The following is a 25,176-nucleotide window of genomic DNA, read 5'->3' on the forward strand; positions in this document are numbered from 1 at the left end:
GCTTGAGGGCACCCCTGGCTGTATTCGCTTCTGTACGCTTCACTGTTTTTAGCCGCTCCCATATCTATGCCCGCGTCTACGCAACCGACGCCGGGAACGTAAATGTTGTTGTTTATATCGCTGTCCCACTAGATGGAGCTCGGGGATTCACACGGGCGAGATTCCAGGGGCCTTGATTGCCCGTTTATCAGACGAGGTCCTGAGCGCAGTTGAATAAAAGGGTCTAATGCTCAGGTGGCGCCTTGCGACCACCTGCCCATGATGACGCTCAGGACTATTCCATGGTTTCAGTTGTTCCCGTGCCCCGGGCCTACCCTGGATGCCCCATGCGTGTGATTGCTTGTTGTAACACGACCAGTCAACTCCTCCTCACATCCTTAGTGTGTGGTCCTCTGGGGATGGGTTGAGGGGGATTGCCATTCGTTATCTGCCTCATATCTTCGCTATTATTTAGGGACACGTTTCGTGGTTACATTTCTTTCCTGTGATCGTTAGTGTATTTGTGTGATTGTTGCATTTATATTGTTATTGTTTAATAATGTTATGATGGTAGTCCCGCGCTGGAGTCCTATCCCTCGTACCCCTAATGAGTAAAAGTCGTCTTGCGACGACTTGAGGGGGATATGTTGGGGCAAAATAACCTGCTGAGCACATCACATGTACATTATAAATATAGCTAACTCCTACCCTAGCTTAATGAGCACATCACATGGCAGTCACCTTATAATATAGTCAACTTTTAACACATAACACATACATGAGAATATAGTCAGGTCAGGGCCGGAGCCAGGGCCCCATATCTCCTCCCGGCAGATAGTAGACACTCAGACAATGCACCAGTCATCCTCAAGGACGGGAGGACCACAACGGATGAATGCTCTGAAGCTCTCCCCCGTAAGGAGGAACACAAGAAGATATACATGCATACACTAGTGCCTGGGAACCAAGGTCAAGTAAAAACACACAGAACCACACACATCTCAAACGCACACACCTCATCACGAGGAGATACAGCATAAGACTGTATCACTCTGGGACTCTTCACCTTCTTCCGAAGCAGACCTTCCACGGAGGCGAAGCTCCGGACGAACCATCAGCGCTGATTAGGGACTTAGACATATTCGATTTCTCACGCTTATGACTCTGTATAACCGTTGCCACTTTACTTAATAAATCCAAGGTCCTCGTGCCGATAGACTTTATTACCTCTCCGTCTCATTTCATCTGGTCCAGTAACTAGCCAGACCGTTTTTCCCAACAATGCCTATACTGTTACACAGTCCTATGGCGTTTCTATTCAGAATTTGTTCCGAACAAATGTGTTAAAAATGTGTTATAGCTAAGTCAATTGCAATGTTATCTTTTTGAAGCGTATAGAAACGTTTTGAAATTTGGATGCGGTTCATTTCAAGTAGCTAGCTGACGTAGTCCATCTATTAACCACGCTCAGTTAAGGAACTGCAAATTCTATCAAAAATTTCTTCATGACTCATGAGTTAATATTAAGTGAATAATGCCAGAGGCGATGTCGTCATGCCTGCACTCCAGAGAATGCGTTCATGTATTAGCGCCGTCTAATGGCAGGATGAAATATATTATTGAAAAGGCTGTATTTGCATGAATATAATAACGGTTATTGACAATTAATTATTGAATTAGGATATTTTAGTTTAGTAAAAAATAATGTAATCAAAGATGTAGTCTAGGTATACTGTATAATTTGTAGGATTCATACATACAAAAATGTTACAGTAGTGCATCCTGTAATTGGGCGCTAGATGGAGACAAAATCATCCGCATATTACAGGAAAGAAAAGAACAGAAAACATAAATTGGTTTTTAGGTAGAAAATAATATAGAAAAGGGTAGAAAATGATATAGAGAAAAGCAGTAATGTGGTAAGATGGTGTTAATACGGACCTAGGTGGTTAAAGTTTAGCCTGAGTGTAGATGTACTGTAGTGTTGTGATCCGGAGGGCTACTCACTCCAAGCAGCAGCAGCACAAGCACTGCAATCTGTAATTTCACTCCCATGACCCGCCTCTGAATAAGTGTGCAGAGAGTCAAACCATTGCTCCACTTTCCCTGTGTGCCGCCTTGATGGGTGGTGACGATGCGTTTTAAAATAACTTTTTAGTTCTTGAGAATTATTTTTTAACTAGCACACACGCACACACACACACACCCACAGACCGTTCTTTTTCTTTTCTTTTTTGCATTTATCTTTCATAAAAATGTTGCGGGTTGTGGTAGAATCTGCCAAAGCCTTGCCCAAGAAGACTCTTGGAAGTCCGGATCCGATTGTTTCTGTGATATTTAAGGGTAAGATAAACTGCCATTGGGCACTAAATGACAGTGTTAAGTTTTTTATATTTCAAAAGTTTTTTTAAAATTCAGATTAATAATAGTCTACTTATAGATCTGTAAATATGATCTTCATTATCTGACGGAATTTGCATGGATAGAGCTACATTATGGACTTTGGCAATATTTTTTTTACATGTTAGGCCAATCATTTACTTTAAATAAGGTAGGTACCATAGGCACACCGTCACACCGTTGTATAGGCTATGCTATTTACGAATAACCTGGTAACTAGGCACACCACAGACGGTTTAACGATGTTTCTAACGTTTAAGGCCAAGTGACTGCCTTCACATACATTCAACGAATTATTTATTTTGTTTATTTACAAAATATATTTTCTTTCAGATGTAAAGAAGAAAACCAAAACAGTTAAAAGTGAAGTCAATCCAGTCTGGAATGAGGTAAATTGAAACACATAAACACCCACACGCACGCCCACACGCTGGCAGCGCAAACACACACACACAGACACGCCGATATGTGCATTACTATCGATTATCTACCACCCATCCATCGATATTATTCATATCTCTGCTCCGCAGGTGCTCGAGTTTGACCTGAAAGGGACACCGCTGGACTCCTCCTCCTACATTGACGTTGTTGTGAAAGACTACGAAACGCTTGGGAAAGATAAGTACGTTACCACGTTTCACCCTCAAGACGCATCACGCGACCAAAGCCCACGTTCAAACTGTTCGTTTAGGGTTTTTCGGCGCTTGTGAAAGAGACTACCTGTTTCTAGGGTTTGTGTGTTGAAACCGAGGCTCGTTCACCACACCTCACTGAATCACAGTGTAAACGGTGTCTTGCCGAAACACAGCCATGTCTCCAGTGACCCTCATACGGGAGAGAGAGAGAAGTGTAGAGCATGATCCAAGTTGGGGTGCATGTGCCCAGCCAACTATTGTAGCATGCCTATTGTATCACAATAACACAATTGTATCACAATAGTAGGCCTATTATTGTATCAAAAGTCATTTTCGAGGTCAAAACAACAAACCAAAATCAATTTTATTTTTTCAATTTCATGTGACGGCCGTTGTTTAAAGATTTGATCATTTCAAAAAGCTTAGTGTTGTCAATAACGATCACCAAGAACCCCTGTCTCCTTAACTGACTCATCTCCCATTGGGCAATGAGTGTCTTAAGTGCAATAATAATCAGTTAGGATATTGATCAACAGTCGTGCGGTTCCTGCTTGTCCCAATGTGTCCATCTCTCTATAGCGTCTTTCTCTCTCCCTCTCTCTCCCCCCCCTCTGTCATTCTCCCTGTCTGTGTGTGTGTGTCTCTCTCTCCCCCCCTCTCTGTCATTCTCCCTGTCTGTGTGTGTGTCTCTCTCTCTCCCTCTCCCCCTCACTGTCATTCTCCCTGTCTGTGTGCGTGTCTCTCTCTCTCTCCCTCACTGTCATTATCCCTGTCTGTGTGTGTGTCTCTCTCTCCCTCTCTCTCTCTCCCCCTCACTGTCATTTTCCCTGTCTGTGTGTGTGTGTCTCTCTCTTCCTCTCTCTCTCTCTCCCTCACAGTCATTTTCCCTGTCTGTGTGTGTCTCTCTCTCCCCCCCCCCCCTCTCTCTCTCACAGTCATTCTCCCTGTCTGTTTGTGTGTCTCTCTCTCTCCCCCTATCTTTCATTCTCCCAATATCTCTCTATCTCTCTCTATTCTGCCCACGCCCCGCCAGTTCACCATGCTGGGACTTGTGTGTGCTTGCGCAGAATCACTGCTCCAGGGGAGGCTGACACAATGGATGAAATCCCTGTTTGTTTGCTGCTCCACGGAATGAAAATGGAGACAGGGAAGGCTAACATTCTCTGTGGGCAAGAGAGAGAGAGAGAGAGAGAGAGAGAGAGAGAGAGAGAGAGAGAGAGAGAGAGAGAGAGAGAGAGAGAGAGAGAGAGAGAGAGAGAGAGAGAGAGAGAGAGAGAGAGAGAGAGAGAGAGAGAGAGAGAGAGAATGAGTGTGGAGAGAGAGGGAGAGAGAGAGGGAGTATAGCCCACATGGAAATTCGATATACATATTATTATGGCTAGAGTTCATCAACATGAGAGAAATGTGCAGTCTGCATCTTTCTCTACAGGTGTAAAGGATGTGCATGTCGTGTTGTAAAACAAAGAGCTCTAACCGTAAAATGTCTGTCAATGCTGGCCCAGAATCAATCAATCAATCAATAATCAAACAATCAATTCACAATCCTTCTCATGAGTAAAAACAAACAGCTGACTTTGCTATATAAACAGCTATTTGATTGTACATGTTTGTTTTGAATTGGCCTCTCCATTTGGCTCCACTTCCTTAGCCTCGCTTAAGAGCTGCAGACGTGTGTGTATGGTGTGGGGGAGGATGTGTGTTAATAGCATAGGAGCCCAGACTTTGTCAAACTAGTAAACTTTTCCACTGGGCTCAGTGTCTCCCTCCATCCTGCCCTGGAGAGAGAGAGAGGCAGCAGTGAGGGACTGCTCTTTCTCTCTCGCTCTCTTTCTCTCTCATATTTTCCAGCGCAACTATTGTGTTCCCCCCTCTTCCCCCCTGTTGCCTTGGCGACTGCAAAGGAGCAGAAAACGTCACTCTGATTAGATTTAAAAAAGAATAAACCCTAAGGGTACGAAGCTAATGGTTAACAGCACAGCGATCTTATGCATCCGATCCAAACAAGCAAACACTGTAAGAAGCTGGTAAAGTTTTTATCTTTTCAAGCGGTTATGCTGTGACTTCAATTAAGACAGATCCCATCCCACTCCTACCAATTGGGATAGAAAGGACCAGAACTTTGCAGACGATGTGCTTCTTATTAGGCTCGCTTCACCCTTACCACTACCTGACCAGAAAATTAAGGCTAAAAAGCACAACTACAACTGTTTAATCCACTAATTGATTGCAACCTAATGAAAAAAGTCCTTGAAAGGACCATGTCAGTGACGTCTCACACAGGACTGGAACCAGTTTGCTGTGTGATATTGGGTTACCTATGAAACAACTGTCACCGGATGTCATAAATATGTTAACTCATGCCCCAATATCCAGCACATTTTTAGTTTTAGTCTCTGCGTAGTTTGTATTGTTGTGGACCAATCATAGTGATTGATTTATGTTGTAATTTACATAAATCGTCATGTTTACATCATGTTCTGACGTATTGATTGATAACTTCACAGCGGTACACTGCACCACACCTTTAACATTATTTACATCCTGTAAACATAAACTTGGATTGGTGCCTGAAATGAAGCTATTTTATATTCCTTCTTTGAAACATTTGTGTAACGAAAGTGGGCGGGTACTTCACTATAACACAACTTGCGGAAATTGAAGCATTGTTGAAAGTTACACTCTGTGAGTAACACAGTCTGGAAATGCCAAGATTGCTTAATTCCAGGAATATATTAGCTTTGGAATATTATGATTGCATTGTTGGCCCTCGTATACCCAATTTGCCTGTGCTTTGTGAATTTTATTGTGTAAAACTTTGGAGTCTGTATCTCTGATGTTATTCACTGTCGTTATGTTCCATTCTTCTCTGCCCATACTGAACATTTCCTGTGGTCAGGGGGACATTTTTCCTGGCAAGTAGGCTCATTGGTCATCGTCACAAGGGGTTGCCGTAGTGACTCGGTTGGCTTGACAATGGCTCTAAAGTATGTTCTGGTCCGCTCCCCTGCTCATCCTTGTCTGGGTTTGATGCCTCATTGTTAATTGTCAGCCACAATGCAAATTCTCCTGGTTTGTCAGTCACGGCAGTGCCAGAGACGTTTTGCTGACTGCAGGTCAGGCCCAAGAGATGTTATCACTGAATGTTCTGAAGAGTGAGATCGAAAGTCTGTTTCATGTGACTATTTACAAAAGATAGTTGTACTGCTGTACTGATTCCCCTCCAAATATTAATTAAATTTATTGTTTTCATTTATTTCCCTTGAGCTAGGAGATATCGTTTCCGAGATACTCTTAAGGGGAAACACCCACCAGTCTATTAAATTCATGGGACTGCATTCCAGTTTCATACAGTCACTGGCCACAATAGTATCTCAGCCTCCCATTTGCTCCATGCCAGCAACATGAGAGAATCCTCAGGCTATCGGACTCCCAGTTTGGGAGTTACAATTCCAGCCTCCCACTTCTCCCTAGTCCCTGAACCTCCAAAACTATGGGAAATACCCTTAAAAGACTATCCTGGTCTGGGTGATCAAACCATCGGAACTGTCTCTCCTGGGTTCACTAAAACATCCGTTACCAATATTATTTGCGCTTATTCTCCCTTGAAGCATTGAGTGGGCGCGCCCACCAAAAATATAAACAATAGCAATATCCCACTTTGGTCTTTGCTTCAAGACCTTTTGTGAGTTTCTCATGTCACTGTTCGTCACACAAAATCCATAATGACCGGTCCAATGCACATTGAAAACAGAAGAGGAATGTACTAAATTGCTATTGTTTACGCAAGGGCAGGCTAAATGCTCTTTGTCAGAATCAGTAGTGATTTTGAGAAAGGATAGTGGCAGCGGTAGTTTAGGTGAAGCCGGCTATTTTTGGTTTAATCACCCAGACTGGGAAGATAAGTAAGAGTGGTTGAGTTAATGCTCGCCTCCAAACCACCTCAGCCTTGATCACAGCTGATAACTGCACTTCCTCCCTCCTCAACAGAATGAAGTTAGAAGCACACATTTGAGTGTATATGGTGATGGCTTGTACATTCCATTAGCTTTACTCAGCTGACGTAGTTAACCCTGGAAACGCTGGTCATTTTCTGATTCAAGGTCGAGACCACCTTGCCAATCCAAAAACATGTTGGGACTGTGGCTGTATGATGTGGACAGAGTCTCGGCCTCTGAGCGTGTTTGTCTTGGCTCCCTGGGCGGGGTTTGTTAGCTCTGAGACGGGTGGAGTTCCATCTAAAGGCCCATATTTGTGGTGGTGATGTCACAAAGCACACAGGGTATTCTCTTCCTCCTGTTTCTCTCGCTCTTGGAGTCCCTCTCTCTCTCTCTCTCTTTCAGTCTCTCTCTCTCTCTCTCTCTCTCTCTTTCAGTCTCTCTCTCTCTCTCTCTCTCTTTCAGTCTCTCTCTCTCTCTTTCAGTCTCTCTCTCTCTTTCAGTCTCTCTCTCTCTCTCTCTCTCTCTCTCTCTCTCTCTCTTTCAGTCTCTCTCTCTCTCTCTCTCTCAACTCTGTATGCTACATAATGTCAACAGCTAGAGTTATCAAATTATTAACAACCACTGATGTTCAATGTCACTGCAAAAATAATATTACCACTGCAAATAACTTTTCCAAGTCATTTTAACTACCTAACCATGATCTGTACATAACAGTTTTTCACAATTGCCAAGACAAGTCTTGACAAAAGTCTTGAAACATTCACCCGTTTTCAAAAACGACATTCACAAAACCCCTGACTCTTGGTCCGCTCAAACCATTTAATCTGCACTAAAAATTAAACAAGATCCTACACACAGCCCATCAATATATAAATACTACAGAGCAGTCATTAGACACTACATAAAATTAAAGCATGTTTTGTTGTTCATAAAAACATTTTGCAATAAATAAAAATAATTACGTAATTTGAACTGGCATAAAAATACAACACTTACATAAAATACATACAGTAAGCCCAAATGAACAAAGAAAACTCTAAATGAAAACCACATTACAGTCCATTTGTCTCTGTCCTCTGTCCCTCACCTTCTTCTGTCTCTCCATCTTCCACCCTCTTTCTCTTTTTCTCTGACTCTTCATCTCTGCCTGTCTCTGTCTGGCCAGAGGACTTCGACATTCAGAAGCAACGTTGTCCATTGCCGGGCAACTGGGGCAAAAAACCTCATCCTCTTCCTCTTTTTCCTCAGCCATCAACTCTGGCACACACTCTTTCTCCTCTGCCTCTGCCTCTCTGCCAGTGTGTTTCAATCCATTGTTGGTAACATAATTCAAACACACCTGTGCCCAGTGTTGTGCCTGAACGCGTTCACTGAACGAAAGTTCATGAACTCGTTCATATTTTGGGCGAACGTGAACTGAACGTACTGTATTACTGCCTGATGAACGTTACTGTGAACTCGTTCATTCTGGTGTCAGTGAACGGCACGCTCACTCGGTTTAACTTCGTTCAATGGGGGGGTTATTTCTCTCTCATCAACACGGCGGATGCGCGCGCAGATCGCCGTGTTGTTTGACCGGTTGCCATGGTAATTTCCGTGCGGTTCATTTGCAGTTGAGGTGTTGCCAGCTTACTGTTACATTAAACTGTAATCAGAAAAGGTGGTTATATGCTATAGACCCTATAGTATCTGTCATATAAAGGCTGGGATGAATTTCATATTATAAATATGTACACTTTATTTTGAAAGTATAGACCAGCGCGATTCCCATTGAAACGAATGGCGCGGTGATTATTCTCCAAAACGAGAGCTGTTAAATTGTGGAAAATGAATTAAACTGTAATCAGACAAAGCGGTTATATGCTATAGACCCTAGAGTATTTGTGGTATAAAGGCTCAGACGAATTTCGAATTATAAATATGTACAATCCATAACGTTAGCTCTCTGGCTCATAGCTCAGCGGAGTACAATACCTCCTAGAATCATTGCTTGTTGGCCGGAAACGGAAAGGGGGGCTGTTCATGTTTGGTTGTAGTCTTTTCGCTCGGTTCTCCGTCTCATCAGTAGGGCTAGAACCGAGCGAAAAGACTACAATCAAACGTGAACACCCCCCCTTTCCGTTTCCGCCAACGAGCAATGAGTCTTCCAACAGAAATCAATGGGATTTACAAAATGCGCTAAATGTGCAATAAAACACGATAGAAACTGTATTTCGCTACGATACTTGATTCAACCACTCCATATCATCCTAGACAAACCACAAAGGGGGCTCAATGTTCAAAATACCGGAAAAAATGAAAAGCTCACAGCAACATATTGAAAAAAAGAACTATGAACTAGTTCATTTTTTGGAACTGTGAACTTAGTTCAAAATTTTGAATTATGAACGTTTAACTGAACTAGTTCATTTTAAAATTTGTGAACTGAACTTTGAACTAGTTCACGAAGAAAGTGAACTTTCCCAACACTGCCTGTGCCACCTGTGCACTCTGAACTGGCTCATGTTCTGTTCAGCTGGTTTGATCACCATTAGAAACAAGTGTGAACAATATTTTTTTGTTTTGTGTAATCAAGGATGTCTGCGTTGTAGTTGTGTAAGCCTTTTTATCGCCTGTGTTTACCATTTTCCATCATAGCGAGCTGGTTTTAGATGGTGAGAATGTGTTTAATGTTTTGCATAGAAGTGGAAGAGATTTGCAAATGATGCCTAACTACCTGAACTGGTTCAAGGCTATGCTCAAAGAGTGAAGAGTGAAGAGTGAGCATGGTTAGTGTTTTAGTATTTCAGGAAAACGGCAATGAATATTCAGAACTTATGTTGTGATTTCATGTTGTCAGATTCCTTGGCTCTACAAAAGTCTCCCTGAAAGATCTTGCAGCGGGCCAGTCCACCTCCCTGCCATCCAAAAATGTGCCCTTGGCCAGTGAGGACGGGCAGAGCATGGGGGTAGGTTCTCTGTTTCCCTTCATTCTTAACCAATGACAATGATGACGGATCAACGACTCGAAACTCGAACATTAAGGGGCGGCAGGTTACTAACTCCCAGCCGAAAGGTACTGGGTTAGATTCCCCAATGTACGCACTCCTCCTGCCCTCCTTGAGCATAACATGCCGTAACTCCAACCTGCTCATGAATGGTGTCATGTGTCTCAATTCAAAGTAAGCCACTTGGGATACAAGCATCTAATATGACTAAACAGCAGAATGCTTTTCCTCCTAGGCTACAATCGACCTGGTTATCGCCTATGATCCACCTCCCAACGCTACCCCCCAGGGAGGGGCTGATACCATGGTGGACTCTGGTAAACATTTTTGAGGTCACATTCCATGCCACTGGTGGCTTTGTGATTGTGGACTAAACTGGTCTTTTGTTTCCAAAGTCACCGCCGCTCAGCTCAACACTGTGTGTCCTGAACAGGACATAGCTCATTGTTGTATTTTTTTGATGTATTATGATAGAAAGAAAATGAAAAGACAGCTTTGCATTAGAAAGCTAATATTGACACTGCAACTAAGTGTTCAGACTTAGTATCAGAGCCCTTAAGACCATTCACTGTTCCATGCTGTGACGGTTTGATTATGTAAAATCTAATACAAATGGTGTTTGTGTCTGTGAGGTGGTGGGGGTGAGGAGGGGACTGAAGCGGGGCCCCCCGGTCATGCTGGAGGTTCTGGAGGGGTAGTAGCGTTCCGGCGGCGTGATCGGAGTTCCAGGAGGCACCTGGCTAACAAACCTCAGGACTTCCAGGTTAGTGTGTTAGCATCGTTAGCTTGACTGTAAAATATATACTGATATGATAATATATTCCTCTCTAAACTTTAGTTTGTAAAGATGGGATGTTGGGGAATTAAATGTGTAATGTATTGGTCTTTGATTACAGTACATGGTTAACTGAAAATCCAATAATGGTATTAAAAGCATCTTTAAGATATAACTTATCTTGCTGAATACTCTATGTACAGGGATTTAGAATCATCAACTTAACTTCTATCTAAAGAATCTATCTCTTTTCGAAGCCCTGGTCCAAAAGAGTGCATGTCAATGAATTTATTGAATTTTTGTCAGATCCGTGTCCGAGTGATTGAGGGCCGTCAGTTGCTAGGCAACAACGTCAAACCGGTGGTGAAGGTGAACGTGAGTGGAGAGACCCACAGGACGAGGATCAGGAGAGGCAACAACCCCTTCTTCGATGAGGTACCCCTCTATAACCGCACAGCCTGCTGCATCTCAAAGCCCCGTTTCCCAGGCTGCAAAGACCTGCAAACCACGCATGCATAATAAATGAAAATAACATTAACATAACATTTCTCTGCAGGTCTTCTTCTACAATGTGCACATGTTGCCATCAGAGCTGTTTGATAAGAGCATCAACATTCGTGTAAGTTTCTGCTCAGCCTGAAAGCAATCTATCCTCCATTCTCTGTGAATATATAGGGTCAAATCACATGTAAGTGATGCACTCTCTTCTTCTGCAGGTGTACGATTCCTACTCTCTCAGGGCGGATGCACTCATGGGGGAGTTCATGGTATGTTCTCCCTCTCTCCTTCTATCTCTCTCTCTGGAGATCATGACAGCAGAAATAGTTATGAAGATGATATGTGCTATGAGTCCATATAATGACTTCCTGTGTTGTACCATGCAGGTGGACGTTGGTTACGTCTATGATGAACCTGGTAAGGCTTGTCCTGTCACTTAAAACTCCACCTGGGTTTTTATGCCTGATGAGTAATTTCAATAGTAATTGTACTTTCTTGTGGCTGTGCATGTACACCTTTATTGGGTGTGTATGTGTGTGTGTGTGTGTGTGTGTGAGACTGTTTGTGTGTGTGTGTCTGTGTGTGTTTGCGCCTGTGTGTGTGTGTGTGTGTGTGTGTGTGTGTGTGTGTGTGTGTGTGTGTGTGTGTGTGTGTGTGTGTGTGTGTGTGTGTGTGTGTGTGTGCTCAGCCCACTGTGTCATAAGAAAGTGGCTCCTGCTAAGTGACCCAGAGGACCACAGCTCCGGGGCCAAAGGTTACCTGAAGGTCAGCGTCTTCATCGTTGGAGCAGGGGACGAACCACCGGTAACGCAGACCCTTTTAACGCCCTCGGCCAGTACTTCCTGTTTCCTCCACTTTTCCTTCCATTGTGAACCAGCCATGTTATCCCTCCTCCTGGCCTATAGTCGCCTCTCTGTCTTGCCTTCTCTTCTGTTTCTTTCTCCTTCCAAAGTTTGTGTGTGTACGTTTTAGGTTGATATTTTCGTTATTGCGATAAAACATCATAAAGTTAATAAACTCCTCCCTCTCTCTCTCTCCATCTCCCTTCTCCCCACCCCCTGTATATCTCTCCTTGCCACTCTCCCCCCTCTCCCTCCCCCTCTCTCTCTAACTCCATGCTCCTGCAGGTTGATACAGGGGAGTCTGGGGGTGAGGAGGACGACATAGAGAGTAACCTGCTCCTGCCAGCCGGGCTGGCCCTGCGCTGCGCCACGCTGTCCCTCAAGGTGTTCCGGGCGGAGGACGTTCCCCAGAGTAAGTACCAGTATAGGCAACCGACATCAGAACACCATGTGTCTTAAGCTCCAGCTGATGTCCTCCATTATCGTTAAGCCACGATTCCTAAGTCCTTCCCTCCGTTACAGTGGACGATGCGTTCCTCCAGAGCATGAAGGGGATCTTTGGGGAAAGCCCAGGCAAGAAGAACCTGGTGGACCCTTTCTTGGAGGCTTCCTTCGCTGGTCAGAAGGTAACGGGAGTTCCCTCTCAGTCGGTTCTGTTCATATATACATACACATTACTTAAATTCCTAAAATTCCTGAAACATAAAGAAAGGGATAAAGTCTTGGAGCCCACTCCAATTGAAGAGTTCTCAATCAAATCACAAATAGGGAATTGGGATAAGAAATGGATATGTTATCTTTATCACATATTTCTTGGCAGAAATTTGAATGACACACTACATATAAAAGGGAGATGGGAAACTGAAATACATAGAGACTGAAATAGAGATATATCACAGGACAGGATAGGAAGAAATATTCAGTGAAGCAGATCTTTTAATTACACAAAATGGACCAAAATCCAAAGATGGCACTACTATGAGTTATACCAGAAGGCTTTGATGGAAGAGCTTAAAATATTATTTCCAAAATTGGTCACAGCAGCAATTAATGCATCACAATTTAGTAGTCACTTGAACCCCTGCCATGTCTCTGCAGTTGTGCACCGCCGTCATGGAGAAGAACGCTAATCCAGAATGGAACCAAGTGCTGAGCCTTCAAGTCAAGGTGAGGCTTCACCGCAGTACATAGCTCCTGTAGACTAAAAGGGGATGTATTATAATAATTCCTTTCATCACTTCCTTCTGTAGTTCCCCTCCATGTGTGAATGCATCAAGTTGACCATAATGGACTGGTAAGTTACAATAATAATAGATTCACTTCTACATTAACTTTATTGTAAAAGGAAGGATTTTGAGGAAGAATGGTCTCAGTTCTTCCACGATGTGGAAAGGCATCAAATGTTCCACCTCCTGCCCTCCTGGTACCCAATGCATTAGCTTAGCTTAGCTTAGCTTAGTTTAGCTTAGAGTGTGTGTGTGTGTGTGTGTGTGTGTGTGTGTGTGTGTGTGTGTGTATGGGTGTGTGCATGCTTGTATATTTGTGCATGTGCCATTATGCATGTGTATGTGCATACATGCATGTGTGCGTGCGCACGAGTCCATGTTCATGTGTGCTTGTGCATGTGCATGGGTGTACCTCCCCCCACCTCGACCTTGTCCCGGTCACAGACGTACGCTAGCCTTCTGACTCAGACCTCGAGGGCCACTCCCTTCCCCTCCACCGGCCCCAGATCCTGTTGGCACGGCTCTATTTATCATAAAGCACCTGTGTGTGAAATAACAATCAGGCTACTCACATCCAGGAAGCCAGCCAAAACAGTAACAGTTGTCATCACACAGATGGTGTCCAGCCCCCCCTCCCCAACCACCACCACCCAATCACCCAAAGCATTAACATTGCATTAAATATTCAAAGGGCAGTGACCCGCACACAGATAATGGAATCGAACTGTAGTCAAATGGTGAGTAGCTCTGGGAGTACGATGTCATTTGAATGCTATCAGCTGATCTCTGTTATCACTACCGTGCCGGCAGGGACCGGCTGACCCGGAACGACGCCATTGGAACCACCCACCTGAACCTGGCCAAGATCGCCTCTTCTGGAGGGGAGATCGAAGGTACGCCCGTCTCGGCCCTTCACATGAGGGGGCTGGTCCGAACTGTTTTACTTTATCGGTTTATAATCGATACATGCATTGTTTATTGTTGGTTTTTTTCTTCTCCTTCTTCTCCTGGAATAGACACACATTCAGGAAACGGTGATTGTACGTCTAACGAAGGTCGATCTTTGCCAACGCTGTTCTTTGCTGTGTGTAGCATGCGTGTGTAGATGTGATGCATGTGCTCTGAGCAACTCATATTCAAACGTGTGTCGTGTGCTGTGTTGTATTTGTGTGTGTTGAGTTTAAGTGTGTGAACCACCCGCCGGTGCATGTGTAGTTCACCTGCACCCCTCCCCTCCATCTATCCAACCCCCTCACCTTGTCTGCCTCGACCAAACCTCACCGAGCTAACCACCCTCACACGATGCCATGAATGCTAGCCACCTCACCAAATGCTTACCGTGCCTCTACACTCTTACCAATTCATCCCGTTTACACTGATCTCTCTCTCTCTCTCTCGATGTCTCCTTAGCCAACACAGGGGAGTCTGAGGTGGGCTTCCTGCCTGCCTTCGGGCCCTGCTACATCAACCTCTACGGCAGCCCCAGAGAGTTCACGGGTCTGCCTGATCCCTATGCCGACCTCAACTATGGCAAGGTAGAGACGGTAGAGAGAATAACGGTGTTGCTTGTTGTATGGCTCTGTCACTGTGAGACAGTGCATCAAAGCAAGCGAGGGAACTGCCACAGGGTTGTGTATGATGGGCCGAAAGTAGGGACAAGCCAGGCGACCAAAGGAATTTAAAACACATTTTTGGTAACACATTCACATTAAGTTTGTCTGTGGGCAGGGACTCGAACAATCAGGGAGGTTTTGCTGGGGTTTTGATTTAACCGAGAGAGAGTTAAAGGAAATAGCCAAACATCTGGGGTTAGACTGTACAGCACCTTGGACGAAAACCAGAAAGTGCGACGGGTGGAGTTATGCAGAGTTTCCTGCTTTTTATGACACTCCAGAGTTATTCCTCTGGAGAGGAACTCATCGGCGAACGGAAAGATGGAGGTTTCAGAAGCCGCCTGACACTCTGTCTCAGGCCGATGGTGCCCGGACAGGATCTTTTAGCTTGTCGTCCCAGCGGCCAGTGGAAAAGTTTAGTCAACCAGTGCTGGCAGAGTTTGTGTTCGCACAAACAAAAATGAGAAGATCAGAAGATCATGTTCAGCCAAATTTGAAGCCAAAAAAGCATAAATCCATGTCGCTGTCATTATCAGATTTGTGAGACGGCATGCTATGCAGTTCTATTGCATCATTTAAGAGACTTACAGTGAGTTCAGATACATGCACAGACATGACATGCAAGTCATGAACGAACATGTATGGTCAGGCATCTTGCTTAAGGGTGCCTACTGGTAGACTGTGGAAATTCAGGGGTAAAGCCAGTACCATTCTGTACTGGAGTCTCACCCCTAACTTCTCCACTCGTTCCTCAGCCATAAGGATGATTGGCTAACACGTTGTTGTGCTCTGCAGGGAGAGGGCGTGGCCTACAGGGGCAGGGTTCTGGTTCAGCTGTCCACCCAGCTGGAGGGGAAAGCAGACAAGGCTGTGGACGACATCAGCAGCGACCACATCCTGGTTACCCAGGTACACCCACAAAGTCCTTTACTCCCCAGGCTCAGGTCTCTGTACGGGTTGTTTTTGTGTTTTCATCACTTGAAAGGGACCGAGGCGTAGCCAGCTGTGTCCTGTGGAGGGCCAGGACTGTCCATGTTCTCCAAACTGAACCAAAATCAAAATCAAACACCACTCCAGCTGTATTTGCTGCAAAACCCTTTAAAGTTAACAAACAGTCAGTCATGTTATATACATTTGGACAGACAAATTGCATCCATTTTTTCGTTGTGGTTTTGTGAGTGTGTGTGTGTGTGTGGGGGGGGGGGGGGGGTCATTATCCACAGAGTTAGCCTGTGTTTATTGAAAATGTGTTCTAGCTGAAAAAATGTACATACCTTTCGTGGTATGATACAGGTTCCTGGGCCTCCCACCTTGCACTATTATAGTCTGAATAAAGTGGGGGTTCATGGGAGATGCTACTCAGTCAAATCACCGATTTGTTATATTTGGTTGGTTGGAAAAACAGCAAAATCTTCCACATTCTGTACCTCCTCTACTTCCTCCCACCCTTCCCCTCCGCTACTCTTGGACATTTTCCACCTTTAGAAATACCAGCGAAGGAGGAAGTACTGCCTCTGTGCGGTCTTCCACAATGCCAGCATGATCCACGATCCTGGCGAGCCAATCCAGTTCGAGGTCAGCATCGGTAACTATGGAAACAAACTGGACAACACCTGCAAGCCATTCGCCTCCACCACCCAGTACAGCTGTGCAGTGTTTGACGGTGAGTCATGCGACCCCAGCATATGTCATAGTCATTACTCCTCCTCATTGACCTCAGGGTCAGTAAGGCAGTAGTTCTTTAGTTGTTATTATTTTTCAATTCCATATATGATTGCTTTAAGACACTATGCCCCTACACTCTGGAATTCCCTACCTTCTGAATTAAGATCTTCCCAATCAGTGAACTCATTTAAAAGCACAATAAAAACCTATTTATTTGCCTCAGGTTTTAGTTAAATGTAAGGCCCTTCCAAATTGGTGTGTTGACTTCCATTTTTTAATTTTATTTTTAATTTTCCTTTAATACCATTATCATTGTAACTTAAATATAACCATCATTTAAATGTAATTGTTTCTGAAGGTCTAACTAAACCACCCTATGGTCCGTAGTGTTTTTATATGTTCCCTAAAAGAGTCTTTGAGTCTGTATATCATATGAAATGTGCTAGACAAAAAATATCAACACAGGGACTAACTATACATGTATCACTCCACTTTAGGTGTTTCTAATTCGGTTAATCAGCCAGCATTACCCATCGTCAGCTGTTGTAAACTCATTATTTATTTGAATTGACCTTAAGTGTAACTACTGATGTTGATGCACACAGGTAACCACTACTACTACCTGCCCTGGGCTGCCACCAAACCAGTGGTGGTCGTGAACTCATTCTGGGAAGACATCTCCCATCGGCTGGACACCATCAACATCATCCTCTTCATCACCCGGCGTCTGGTCAGGAAGCAGTCCCTACCCACCTTTGACACTTTAAGGATCATTCCGCTGTTTCAAAGTGGGATAAATGTATTTTAGATCTGATACCACTTGTATTGTTCCCGGTGCATTGTTCTACAGTGTAATTATTCCTTCCGACGTTCTATTTATTCCCCTCCCTTTCTCTGTTCTGTTAGATGTCGAACCTGGACCTCCTTAAAAACACCATCAGTGCCAAAGCCTCAGACAGAGTGCAGGTGGAGGTTTGGGTGAAGTTACTGACTCAACTCGACGAAGACCTGGAAAAGTAAACACTGCTTGTGTTGCCTCATGCTCATAGCTATCTGGGGATGATGCAAAATCACTACACAACTGAAAATGTCTGACGTTTGTATTATTGTTGTTTTCTTTTAGGTTTGCGTTTATACAAATAATATTCCATGGCGTATTCCAACTTTATGGGTGCCGTGTATTGTAATGGCTAGGGGGTTAGATTCCCAGGCAAAGGGTACTGGGTTGGATCCCCAATCTCCTAAACCTACCTGTAGGCATCCTTGAGCAAGATTTCTACCCTGTGCATACGCATCAATAAAACTGCATCTGATGCGACTATAAATCACATTTCATCCAAGCGTCTGATAAACGACTAAACAGTGAATACCAACCATGTCCCTTCTATCCTCCACAAGCTATCCACTGCCCGAGCTGGTGGGCCAGGCACACCTGACCTCTCTGGACCTCCAGCTGAAGAAGCTCCGAGACAGCGCCATGGCAACCATCCGAGGGGCAGCCAGGCAGATGAGGGAGGGTACCATGCAGATCAGAGACTGTATGACGGACATAGAGGGATGGGGGGAGAAACTCACACAGCTGGCTGAGGAGGTGTGAGCCTTCAACACTCTTTAGAGTAGAGGTCTTACAACCGCCCCTCCCAAACACAAACACACACACGCACGCACTATGTTAACACAGCGGCGGCCTTGAAAAGCACTATATGCAATTGATTCATTAATTAAAGTAAGGACTGCTATATAACTATTAATAATAGTATTATTAAAATGATATATTTAATTTTGATAGTGCTGTAGGACACTTAACATAGCTAAAATGTGATGGGCAACCATTGTTCTCCCTATAAATGTAATCATTGTGCTTCGCCCATGACCATGATCTGCATTCATTTTGGATCATCTTCTTCATCAACGTCTCCTTCATCATCATCTTCCTCCTCCTCCTCCTCCTCCGTTACTATGGCGATCCGTGGTCCTGCAGCCTCAGAACAGCATGCCAGACGTGTTCATCTGGATGCTGAGAGGGGAGAAGAGGGTGGCCTACAGCCGAGTCCCCGCCCACCAGGTGCTGTTCTCCATGCACAGCGGGCAGGCCTGTGGGCAGTTCTGTGGAAAGACTCAGACCATCTTCATGCAGGTATATATGTACTGTCTTCATTGGTGTGGTTGAGTATTTCGTTTTTTGAAAATGCAATTTTTTGGTTTAGTTTTGATTAGTTTCAGTCTTAGTTTCAGTTTTAGTGTAGCATCTACAGTAGCTGCTATCATTGCTTTACACAGGGAATGGGTTAGCCTAGCGATTGTAATACTTGCACTTGGTTCTATGAACATCTTTACTGTACCGACAGCGATATATTGTTTCACTTCTTATGACAAATGTACTTATTGTAACAAATGCACTTATTGTAAGTCGCTTTGGATAAAAGCGTCTGCTAAATGTAAATGTAAATGTAGTTCCAGTCGTTTCTTTTCATGGGGTATTTTGTCAGGTCAGGTTTTCTTAATAGCATTTCAAAACATGCAACATTAACTTATGAAACAACAACCATCCATAAAAGACAGCTAAATGTACGATTTGTGTCAGTCCGTGTGTTTGAGTCACTCACCAGAAGAATCAGCTGGCCTATCTGAGGTTAGATGCGGGTAGACTGAGACACAGTCCTATACAAAGTAGCCTTATACCAAAGGGGACGCACCTACTTTCTCCAACATCTTTTTCTTCATATTTCTCAATAAGCAGTGAAATAAGAGAGAGAGAATTTCTGTTGTAAAAAAAATGAAGAGCAGATACTATGTTCTTCTTACATGCACCAGTCATACAAATGGTATGAAAATGGCTCCACAACACTGCAAACAGAGATGTTTGCATAGCCAATCCCCACATTCAGGTATGGGAATGCATGACTCATATGTGTGTCCTGTACCATCCTGTCCCCAGTACCCCATGGATAAGAACAAGGGGCTCAAGGTGCCAGTGCAGATCAGGGTCAACATGTGGCTTGGCCTGTCCTCAGAGGAGAAGAAGTTCAACTCCTTCTCAGAGGGAACGTTCAGTGTCTTCGCTGAGTTGGTATGTTGCCCTCTCCCATCTCTCTCTCTCCCTCTCCTCACTCTCTTTTGAGCAGATCAATGTTGATCATTCTCATCCCATCCTCTTAATCTCTACTTCCATGATTATCCTCTCAGCACAAAACTTAAAGGAAAATAATATATGTTTGGTTATTATATTGAATGCAATTAATAGCAAATAGTTTCTCGTTCTAATGTAGGTTTCTAACATTTGGTGGGTGAAACAAAAAGGGCTGTTTTTTGTTTTTCTGTGAAGTATGAGAACCAGGCTGAGTTGTTCGGGAAGTGGGGAACCACTGGACTAGTGGGGCGCTACAATTACTCTGACGTCACTGGCAAGATGAAGCTGAAGCAGCAGTACTTTTTGCCCCCTAGGGGATGGGAGTGGGAAGACGAGTGGTTTGTCGATCCCCAGAAAAGGTGAGCTGTCATTTATCAAATATACCTTCAATAAAAGCAGAAAAAATATGTTTTAAAAAAACCCCATAAATAACACATTGGTCATTCACAACAATAGTACAGGCATTCCTGTTTTTGAGAAAATGTACAAGAAATAGGAAAAAAAAAATACATACAAATACTACTACAACCAATCGGGCAAAATGTGATTGCATATGTTATTGATGCTGTGACATAATGATAGGAGATTGAAGACTCTCTGATTCAGGATTTGTTAATTTAAGTTTCGGTTAAAAAGCATTTTGGATAACACTTTTCTTAGCAACAGTAGAGACAGAGAAGCTGCCTTCAAATCAACTTGTTGTTTCTGAATATGAATACAGGACATGGTTTCAGCTCCCTGAAGGGCACTCACTATGCATACAACTTTCCTCTCCAGCCCGAAAACACAATTTAATCAGGGCTGGGCCAAAGCTGTCCTGCCAATAAAAACATTTTTTCATTACCATATTTCCTTGCCAATAGCATTCCTTTAAATGATTAATTTCTCTCATTATACATGATTTGATCACAAAAGTTCAAACCAGGCTGAACATTAATAACATTTTTATAATCATTTTATTTTATGACCATAAGAATCATCATTTATATTGGACATGTTTGTCATCATGACGGCTGCAACGCCTCTATTGTTAAAAGGGTACACAATAAACGCGCGTAACATGAATCAATCACAATCAAGTCAGGTTCATTGGTGTCTGTCTTTCTTCTTGGCGTTAGTCTGTTGACTGAGGCGGATGCAGGACACACCGAGTTCATGGACGAGGTGTTCGAGAACGAGACCCGCTACCCAGGAGGGGAGTGGAAGCCCGCCCCAGAACACTACACTGATGTGGTGAGAGGCAGTCACGGCCACACCACACACACACGCATACATGCACACGTACACAGGCAAACACACAGACACATGCACAGCCACACACACGTGCACTGCACACCCACAGAGGCATGCCCGCCGACAGTACACACAAACACTAAACACCCCCCCACACACAGACAGACACACTGCACACACAGTATAAACTGCAGACACACACGCTGTACATGCACCCTACTCACTGAACAAATACGTGCACACACACACGCTTCTTCGAATGGGTCTTCCGTGTACATTTGCATGATGGTTGACACGGGCACTGAGTGCTCATCACACTTTGACTGTACTATACTTGCCAGCACACATTCATTAAATACCATATTCACAGACAAACAATAAACCCTTAAAAGCTAAAAATGTGTCGTGCATTGTTTTTTGCCATGTGTTGTGTGTTTCATGTGTGATGTGGTTCATATTTGTGATCTGTGTTGTGTGTTGCGCTACAGAACGGGGAGAAGAACCAGAGTCCCGGAGAGTTTGCGCTTCCCGAGGGGTGGAGCTGGGAGGACGCGTGGACAGCAGACCTGAACAGGGCCGTGGACGAGCAGGGTAGTTTACCGGGAACTGTGTGTCAGAAAGGCTTTGGACTGAATGAGACTGGAAAGAAACAGGAATGAAGCATGACTTTGACGTGCAAAGGAAAATGCAAAAAAGGCTATTTTAAATGCAGGGCATGCAAAACATGCATGAGCCTGCTTGCCTATTGACTATTAACTCTGTATTTTGTACTTGAGTTGCCACATATGGGTGTTTGTGTCAGTGTGTGTCTGTGTCTGTGTGTGTCTGTGCCAATGGTGACCTGTGTATGTGTCTGGGTGTCCTCTCCAGGATGGGAGTACGGGGTGACTATTCCCACAGATGACAAGCCTCGGTCGTGGGCGCCCGTGGAGAAGATGTACCATGTCCACCGCAGAAAAAGGCTGGTCCGCCCTCGCAAGAGGGCAGAGCCCCCTGCTGGTGGCGCTGCAGAGGTGCGCACTGGGAAAAAACAATCTTTTCGCATCATCATCCCACTTTGAACCCTTTTCTCCAGACTCAAATGAATATGTTAATTACACATAATGAGGAATACCAACTAATGTATCAAATCAAATCAGATGGCCATATTGACATATGGCGATGTATTTCATTAAAAAAAATTGTAATCCATAATTTTCCAATTTTCCAATCCATTCTTTTCAACTTTTTTAATTTGGCCACAGAAAAGGGACAAAGGAGACCCTGAGGGCTGGGAGTTCTCCTCTCTGATTGGCTGGAACTTCCACAGGAAGGAGCGTTCATCGGATACATTCCGTCGCAGGCGCTGGAGGAGAAAGATGGCCCCGGAAGACCGTCTGGGAGCGGCGGCCATATTTAAACTAGAGGGAGCATTGGTGAGAAATAAATATTGTAGCCTATAGTCATTCATGTAAAATTTTACCAGTTCGAGGTCAGCATCTTTTCATCATTTTAAGTGCTCTACAAATTAAATTTATTATTATTATTATTATTGTTAAAGATAAATATACCTCCAGCCCTATATCTGTACAGCAACAAGGTGAAAAAACAAACACTAAGCAATAACCATGTATTTACAAAGCTTAATACAAGGTCATAAACTAATCACAGGGGTAACCGGATGATATTAACTGGACCATCATGGCAATCGGTTCAGCCCACAAGATAAATATAACTTTTAATATTGACTTATAGGTGCGAGTATATCAGATGTGTGGGGTTGTGTTTGTGTCTGCAGGGTGTAAATACAGAGGAGAAGGAGAGCTCTGACAGCACGAAGGCATTCGGAGCCAACACACCCACTGTGTCCTGCTCTTTTGACAGTATGTCCACCACAAAAAAGTCCTACCCAAATGAACACGTCATGGGGATGCAGAAACAAAACACACACACACACAAAACACACACACACACACACACACACACACACACACACACACACACACACACACACACACACACAATCGCACACACGCACAGTTTACACACGCCCAAACATTATACGCTTTTATACTTGTATAAGGATTTCTCATGTTCACTGCTGCATTTTGAACTGTTGTCAAGCATGGATTTTCATGATAAAAGAGTTGTGCTTTGTCCTTTATTTTTAGATGTGTTTGTCTACCATCTCCGTGTGTATGTCTACCAAGCAAGAGAGCTGACGTCCATGGACAAAGACAGCTTTTCTGGTAACATCAACATGTGTAGCATAAGACCAACAGAGACTCCTGTTGGTTTCCAAGATTATTGTAAATGCCCCTTATATAACATATGCCTTTTCATGTGCCTTAGTGACATCAAAAGTGTGTCCACCTAGATGTATGTTGAATAGATCAGCCTTCTAGCCTAAACAGTGGACAGTGGCTCTATCCATCATACATCTAGGTGGAAACGCCCACTTCTAACGGCTAATCACACTCACACCTGGTGGTATAATAATAGTACTTTTATAATGATTTTTTTTTACTTTATTGTTGTTTAGAAATATGGCCTACTGCTCCTTTAATTGTGTCATATTTACTATTTCATTAACAGATAATGTACAGGTTAGACATATTGCTCTCGGATGACTACAGGTATGCTTCAGTGCAGACCGTGGCGCTCGCCCCCAGTACCTTCAGGGATGAGCAGTACTTTTCCCCTTTGTTCCCTATGCCGTCACAGATCCGTTTGCACACGTGTCCTTCCTGCACCTGAGTAAAACCACAGAGAAGCTGAAGTCCACGCTGAACCCCACCTGGGACCAGACCCTGATCTTCAACGACCTGGAGATCTACGGGGACCCTGAGAGTCTGGCCCACGACCCCCCCAAAGTGGTGCTGGAGTTCTACGACTATGACCAAGTGGTGGGTGGACTGATGGAGGCACACCTTGTCCGATTTGTGTGCTATGTACCACACGTACAAAAGATATAAAAGACAAGCACAGCAGGACATTTTAGATTCAGTCAAATAGCAGAAGTTTTCTAACTATGATGTCTTACAACAAAGTGCAGCAAGAGCAAGTTCTAGCTTAGAAAACAGGTCTCCGGTAGAGCAGCTATAGAAATTCTAGAAGGAGATAGAGCAAGAAGTTTTTCATATTTTGCCTTTATTGTAACCATGCATTTGTGGATGGTACTTCTAAGCTCATTAGACGTAAAGTGATTTGAATCCCCAGAGACGACAGACGAGTACATTTATATACATTTGGATGCTTTAGGACATGAATGCCTCTGTTTGATGTTTGTGTCGTCCAGGGTAGCGATGAGCTATTGGGCCGGACGGTGTTCCCTCCCTTGGTTGAGCTGAGCCCCAACGGGGACCAGACCCCCAAGCTGCTGTGGTACCCCATCATGCAGAAGGGTCAAAGGGCAGGGGAGGCCCTGCTGGCTGCCGAGCTCATCCTCAAAGACAAGGTCTGAGAGAGGAGCGATCAATACTCTAATGCAATTGATTTATTGTATTTATTTTATTCATTATGTCCGACGTGTGTGTAAACTGAAAGAGGCACACAGGCTCTCATCGCACTGGGCAACTCTTTCGCCCCCGCTGATTTAAATGTAGGCCAAGAGGCAAATCGGTTGTCTTGCTCTTCTCTTGTCTGTTTGTCTCAAATGAAAGGTTGAATGTTTGGTTTAGTTTGTCCAAAGCATTGTCCTTTGGGACAATAATGTTTATCTTATCTTATCGCACACATGAAGAATTGTCCAAACAGGAATTTAATCCTTTCAGCAGTTAGAAGAATAATTAAACACGGATCTAAACGCTAATCATATCAATTGTATGTGTTCCTGACTAAAAAGGGAAGAGGCTTGTGTTCATGACGTGACTTCCTTGCTCCATTGTTTCCAGAATGCTCCGATAGACCTTCCTCTAGTTCCTCCAATGAGGTCTCTGAACCTCTACATGGTCCCGCAGGGGATAAGACCTGTAGTGCAGCTCACCGCTGTGGAGGTAACACACACACACTCACTTATATCAGAAACACACACGCACACGCACACGCACACACGCACACACGCACACGCACACACACACACACACATTAATATGCTGGCACACACACACAACGCCATCTGCTGCTCTGTCTATTCGCCCATCTATTCTGGCATTGCTATGCCATGTGTGAAAGGGTGCAAGATGAAAATGTTCCATAACGTGGCTGCATGCCTGAATAGGGAAAATAACTAGTGGTGCCTGATTGTTTTCCCAAGAATTTACCGGTAACTATGTGG

General features: G+C 44.0%; 1 protein-coding gene across 3 annotated transcripts in view; it reads left to right on the forward strand.

Annotated features, from left to right (window-relative positions):
- Positions 1 to 2,085: 2,085 nt before the first annotated feature.
- Positions 2,086 to 25,176, forward strand: part of myof (myoferlin) — a 31,162-nt gene continuing 8,071 nt past the window's right edge. Inside the window, exons 1-35 of one of the 3 annotated variants that reach the window (XM_079757459.1) lie at positions 2,086 to 2,322; positions 2,713 to 2,768; positions 2,910 to 3,001; positions 9,792 to 9,900; positions 10,175 to 10,256; positions 10,572 to 10,702; positions 11,021 to 11,149; positions 11,271 to 11,333; positions 11,431 to 11,481; positions 11,599 to 11,629; positions 11,901 to 12,016; positions 12,340 to 12,466; positions 12,577 to 12,680; positions 13,153 to 13,221; positions 13,305 to 13,348; positions 14,091 to 14,173; positions 14,297 to 14,335; positions 14,691 to 14,815; positions 15,689 to 15,802; positions 16,379 to 16,556; positions 17,164 to 17,288; positions 17,465 to 17,574; positions 17,957 to 18,149; positions 18,540 to 18,695; positions 19,497 to 19,628; positions 19,884 to 20,047; positions 20,807 to 20,921; positions 21,410 to 21,512; positions 21,792 to 21,934; positions 22,166 to 22,336; positions 22,699 to 22,783; positions 23,072 to 23,149; positions 23,625 to 23,806; positions 24,199 to 24,357; positions 24,794 to 24,895. In XM_079757459.1, the coding sequence (XP_079613585.1) occupies positions 2,235 to 2,322; positions 2,713 to 2,768; positions 2,910 to 3,001; positions 9,792 to 9,900; positions 10,175 to 10,256; positions 10,572 to 10,702; positions 11,021 to 11,149; positions 11,271 to 11,333; positions 11,431 to 11,481; positions 11,599 to 11,629; positions 11,901 to 12,016; positions 12,340 to 12,466; positions 12,577 to 12,680; positions 13,153 to 13,221; positions 13,305 to 13,348; positions 14,091 to 14,173; positions 14,297 to 14,335; positions 14,691 to 14,815; positions 15,689 to 15,802; positions 16,379 to 16,556; positions 17,164 to 17,288; positions 17,465 to 17,574; positions 17,957 to 18,149; positions 18,540 to 18,695; positions 19,497 to 19,628; positions 19,884 to 20,047; positions 20,807 to 20,921; positions 21,410 to 21,512; positions 21,792 to 21,934; positions 22,166 to 22,336; positions 22,699 to 22,783; positions 23,072 to 23,149; positions 23,625 to 23,806; positions 24,199 to 24,357; positions 24,794 to 24,895 (3,849 nt within the window). In that variant the 5' untranslated portion in view covers positions 2,086 to 2,234. The remainder of the gene's footprint in view (positions 2,323 to 2,712; positions 2,769 to 2,909; positions 3,002 to 9,791; positions 9,901 to 10,174; positions 10,257 to 10,571; positions 10,703 to 11,020; positions 11,150 to 11,270; positions 11,334 to 11,430; positions 11,482 to 11,598; positions 11,630 to 11,900; positions 12,017 to 12,339; positions 12,467 to 12,576; positions 12,681 to 13,152; positions 13,222 to 13,304; positions 13,349 to 14,090; positions 14,174 to 14,296; positions 14,336 to 14,690; positions 14,816 to 15,688; positions 15,803 to 16,378; positions 16,557 to 17,163; positions 17,289 to 17,464; positions 17,575 to 17,956; positions 18,150 to 18,539; positions 18,696 to 19,496; positions 19,629 to 19,883; positions 20,048 to 20,806; positions 20,922 to 21,409; positions 21,513 to 21,791; positions 21,935 to 22,165; positions 22,337 to 22,698; positions 22,784 to 23,071; positions 23,150 to 23,624; positions 23,807 to 24,198; positions 24,358 to 24,793; positions 24,896 to 25,176) is intronic. The other 2 variants (XM_079757460.1, XM_079757461.1) reach the window with 2 other exon arrangements.

The sequence above is a fragment of the Pollachius pollachius genome, assembly GCF_949987615.1.
Source record: "Pollachius pollachius genome assembly, chromosome: 19".
NCBI lineage: Eukaryota > Metazoa > Chordata > Actinopteri > Gadiformes > Gadidae > Pollachius > Pollachius pollachius.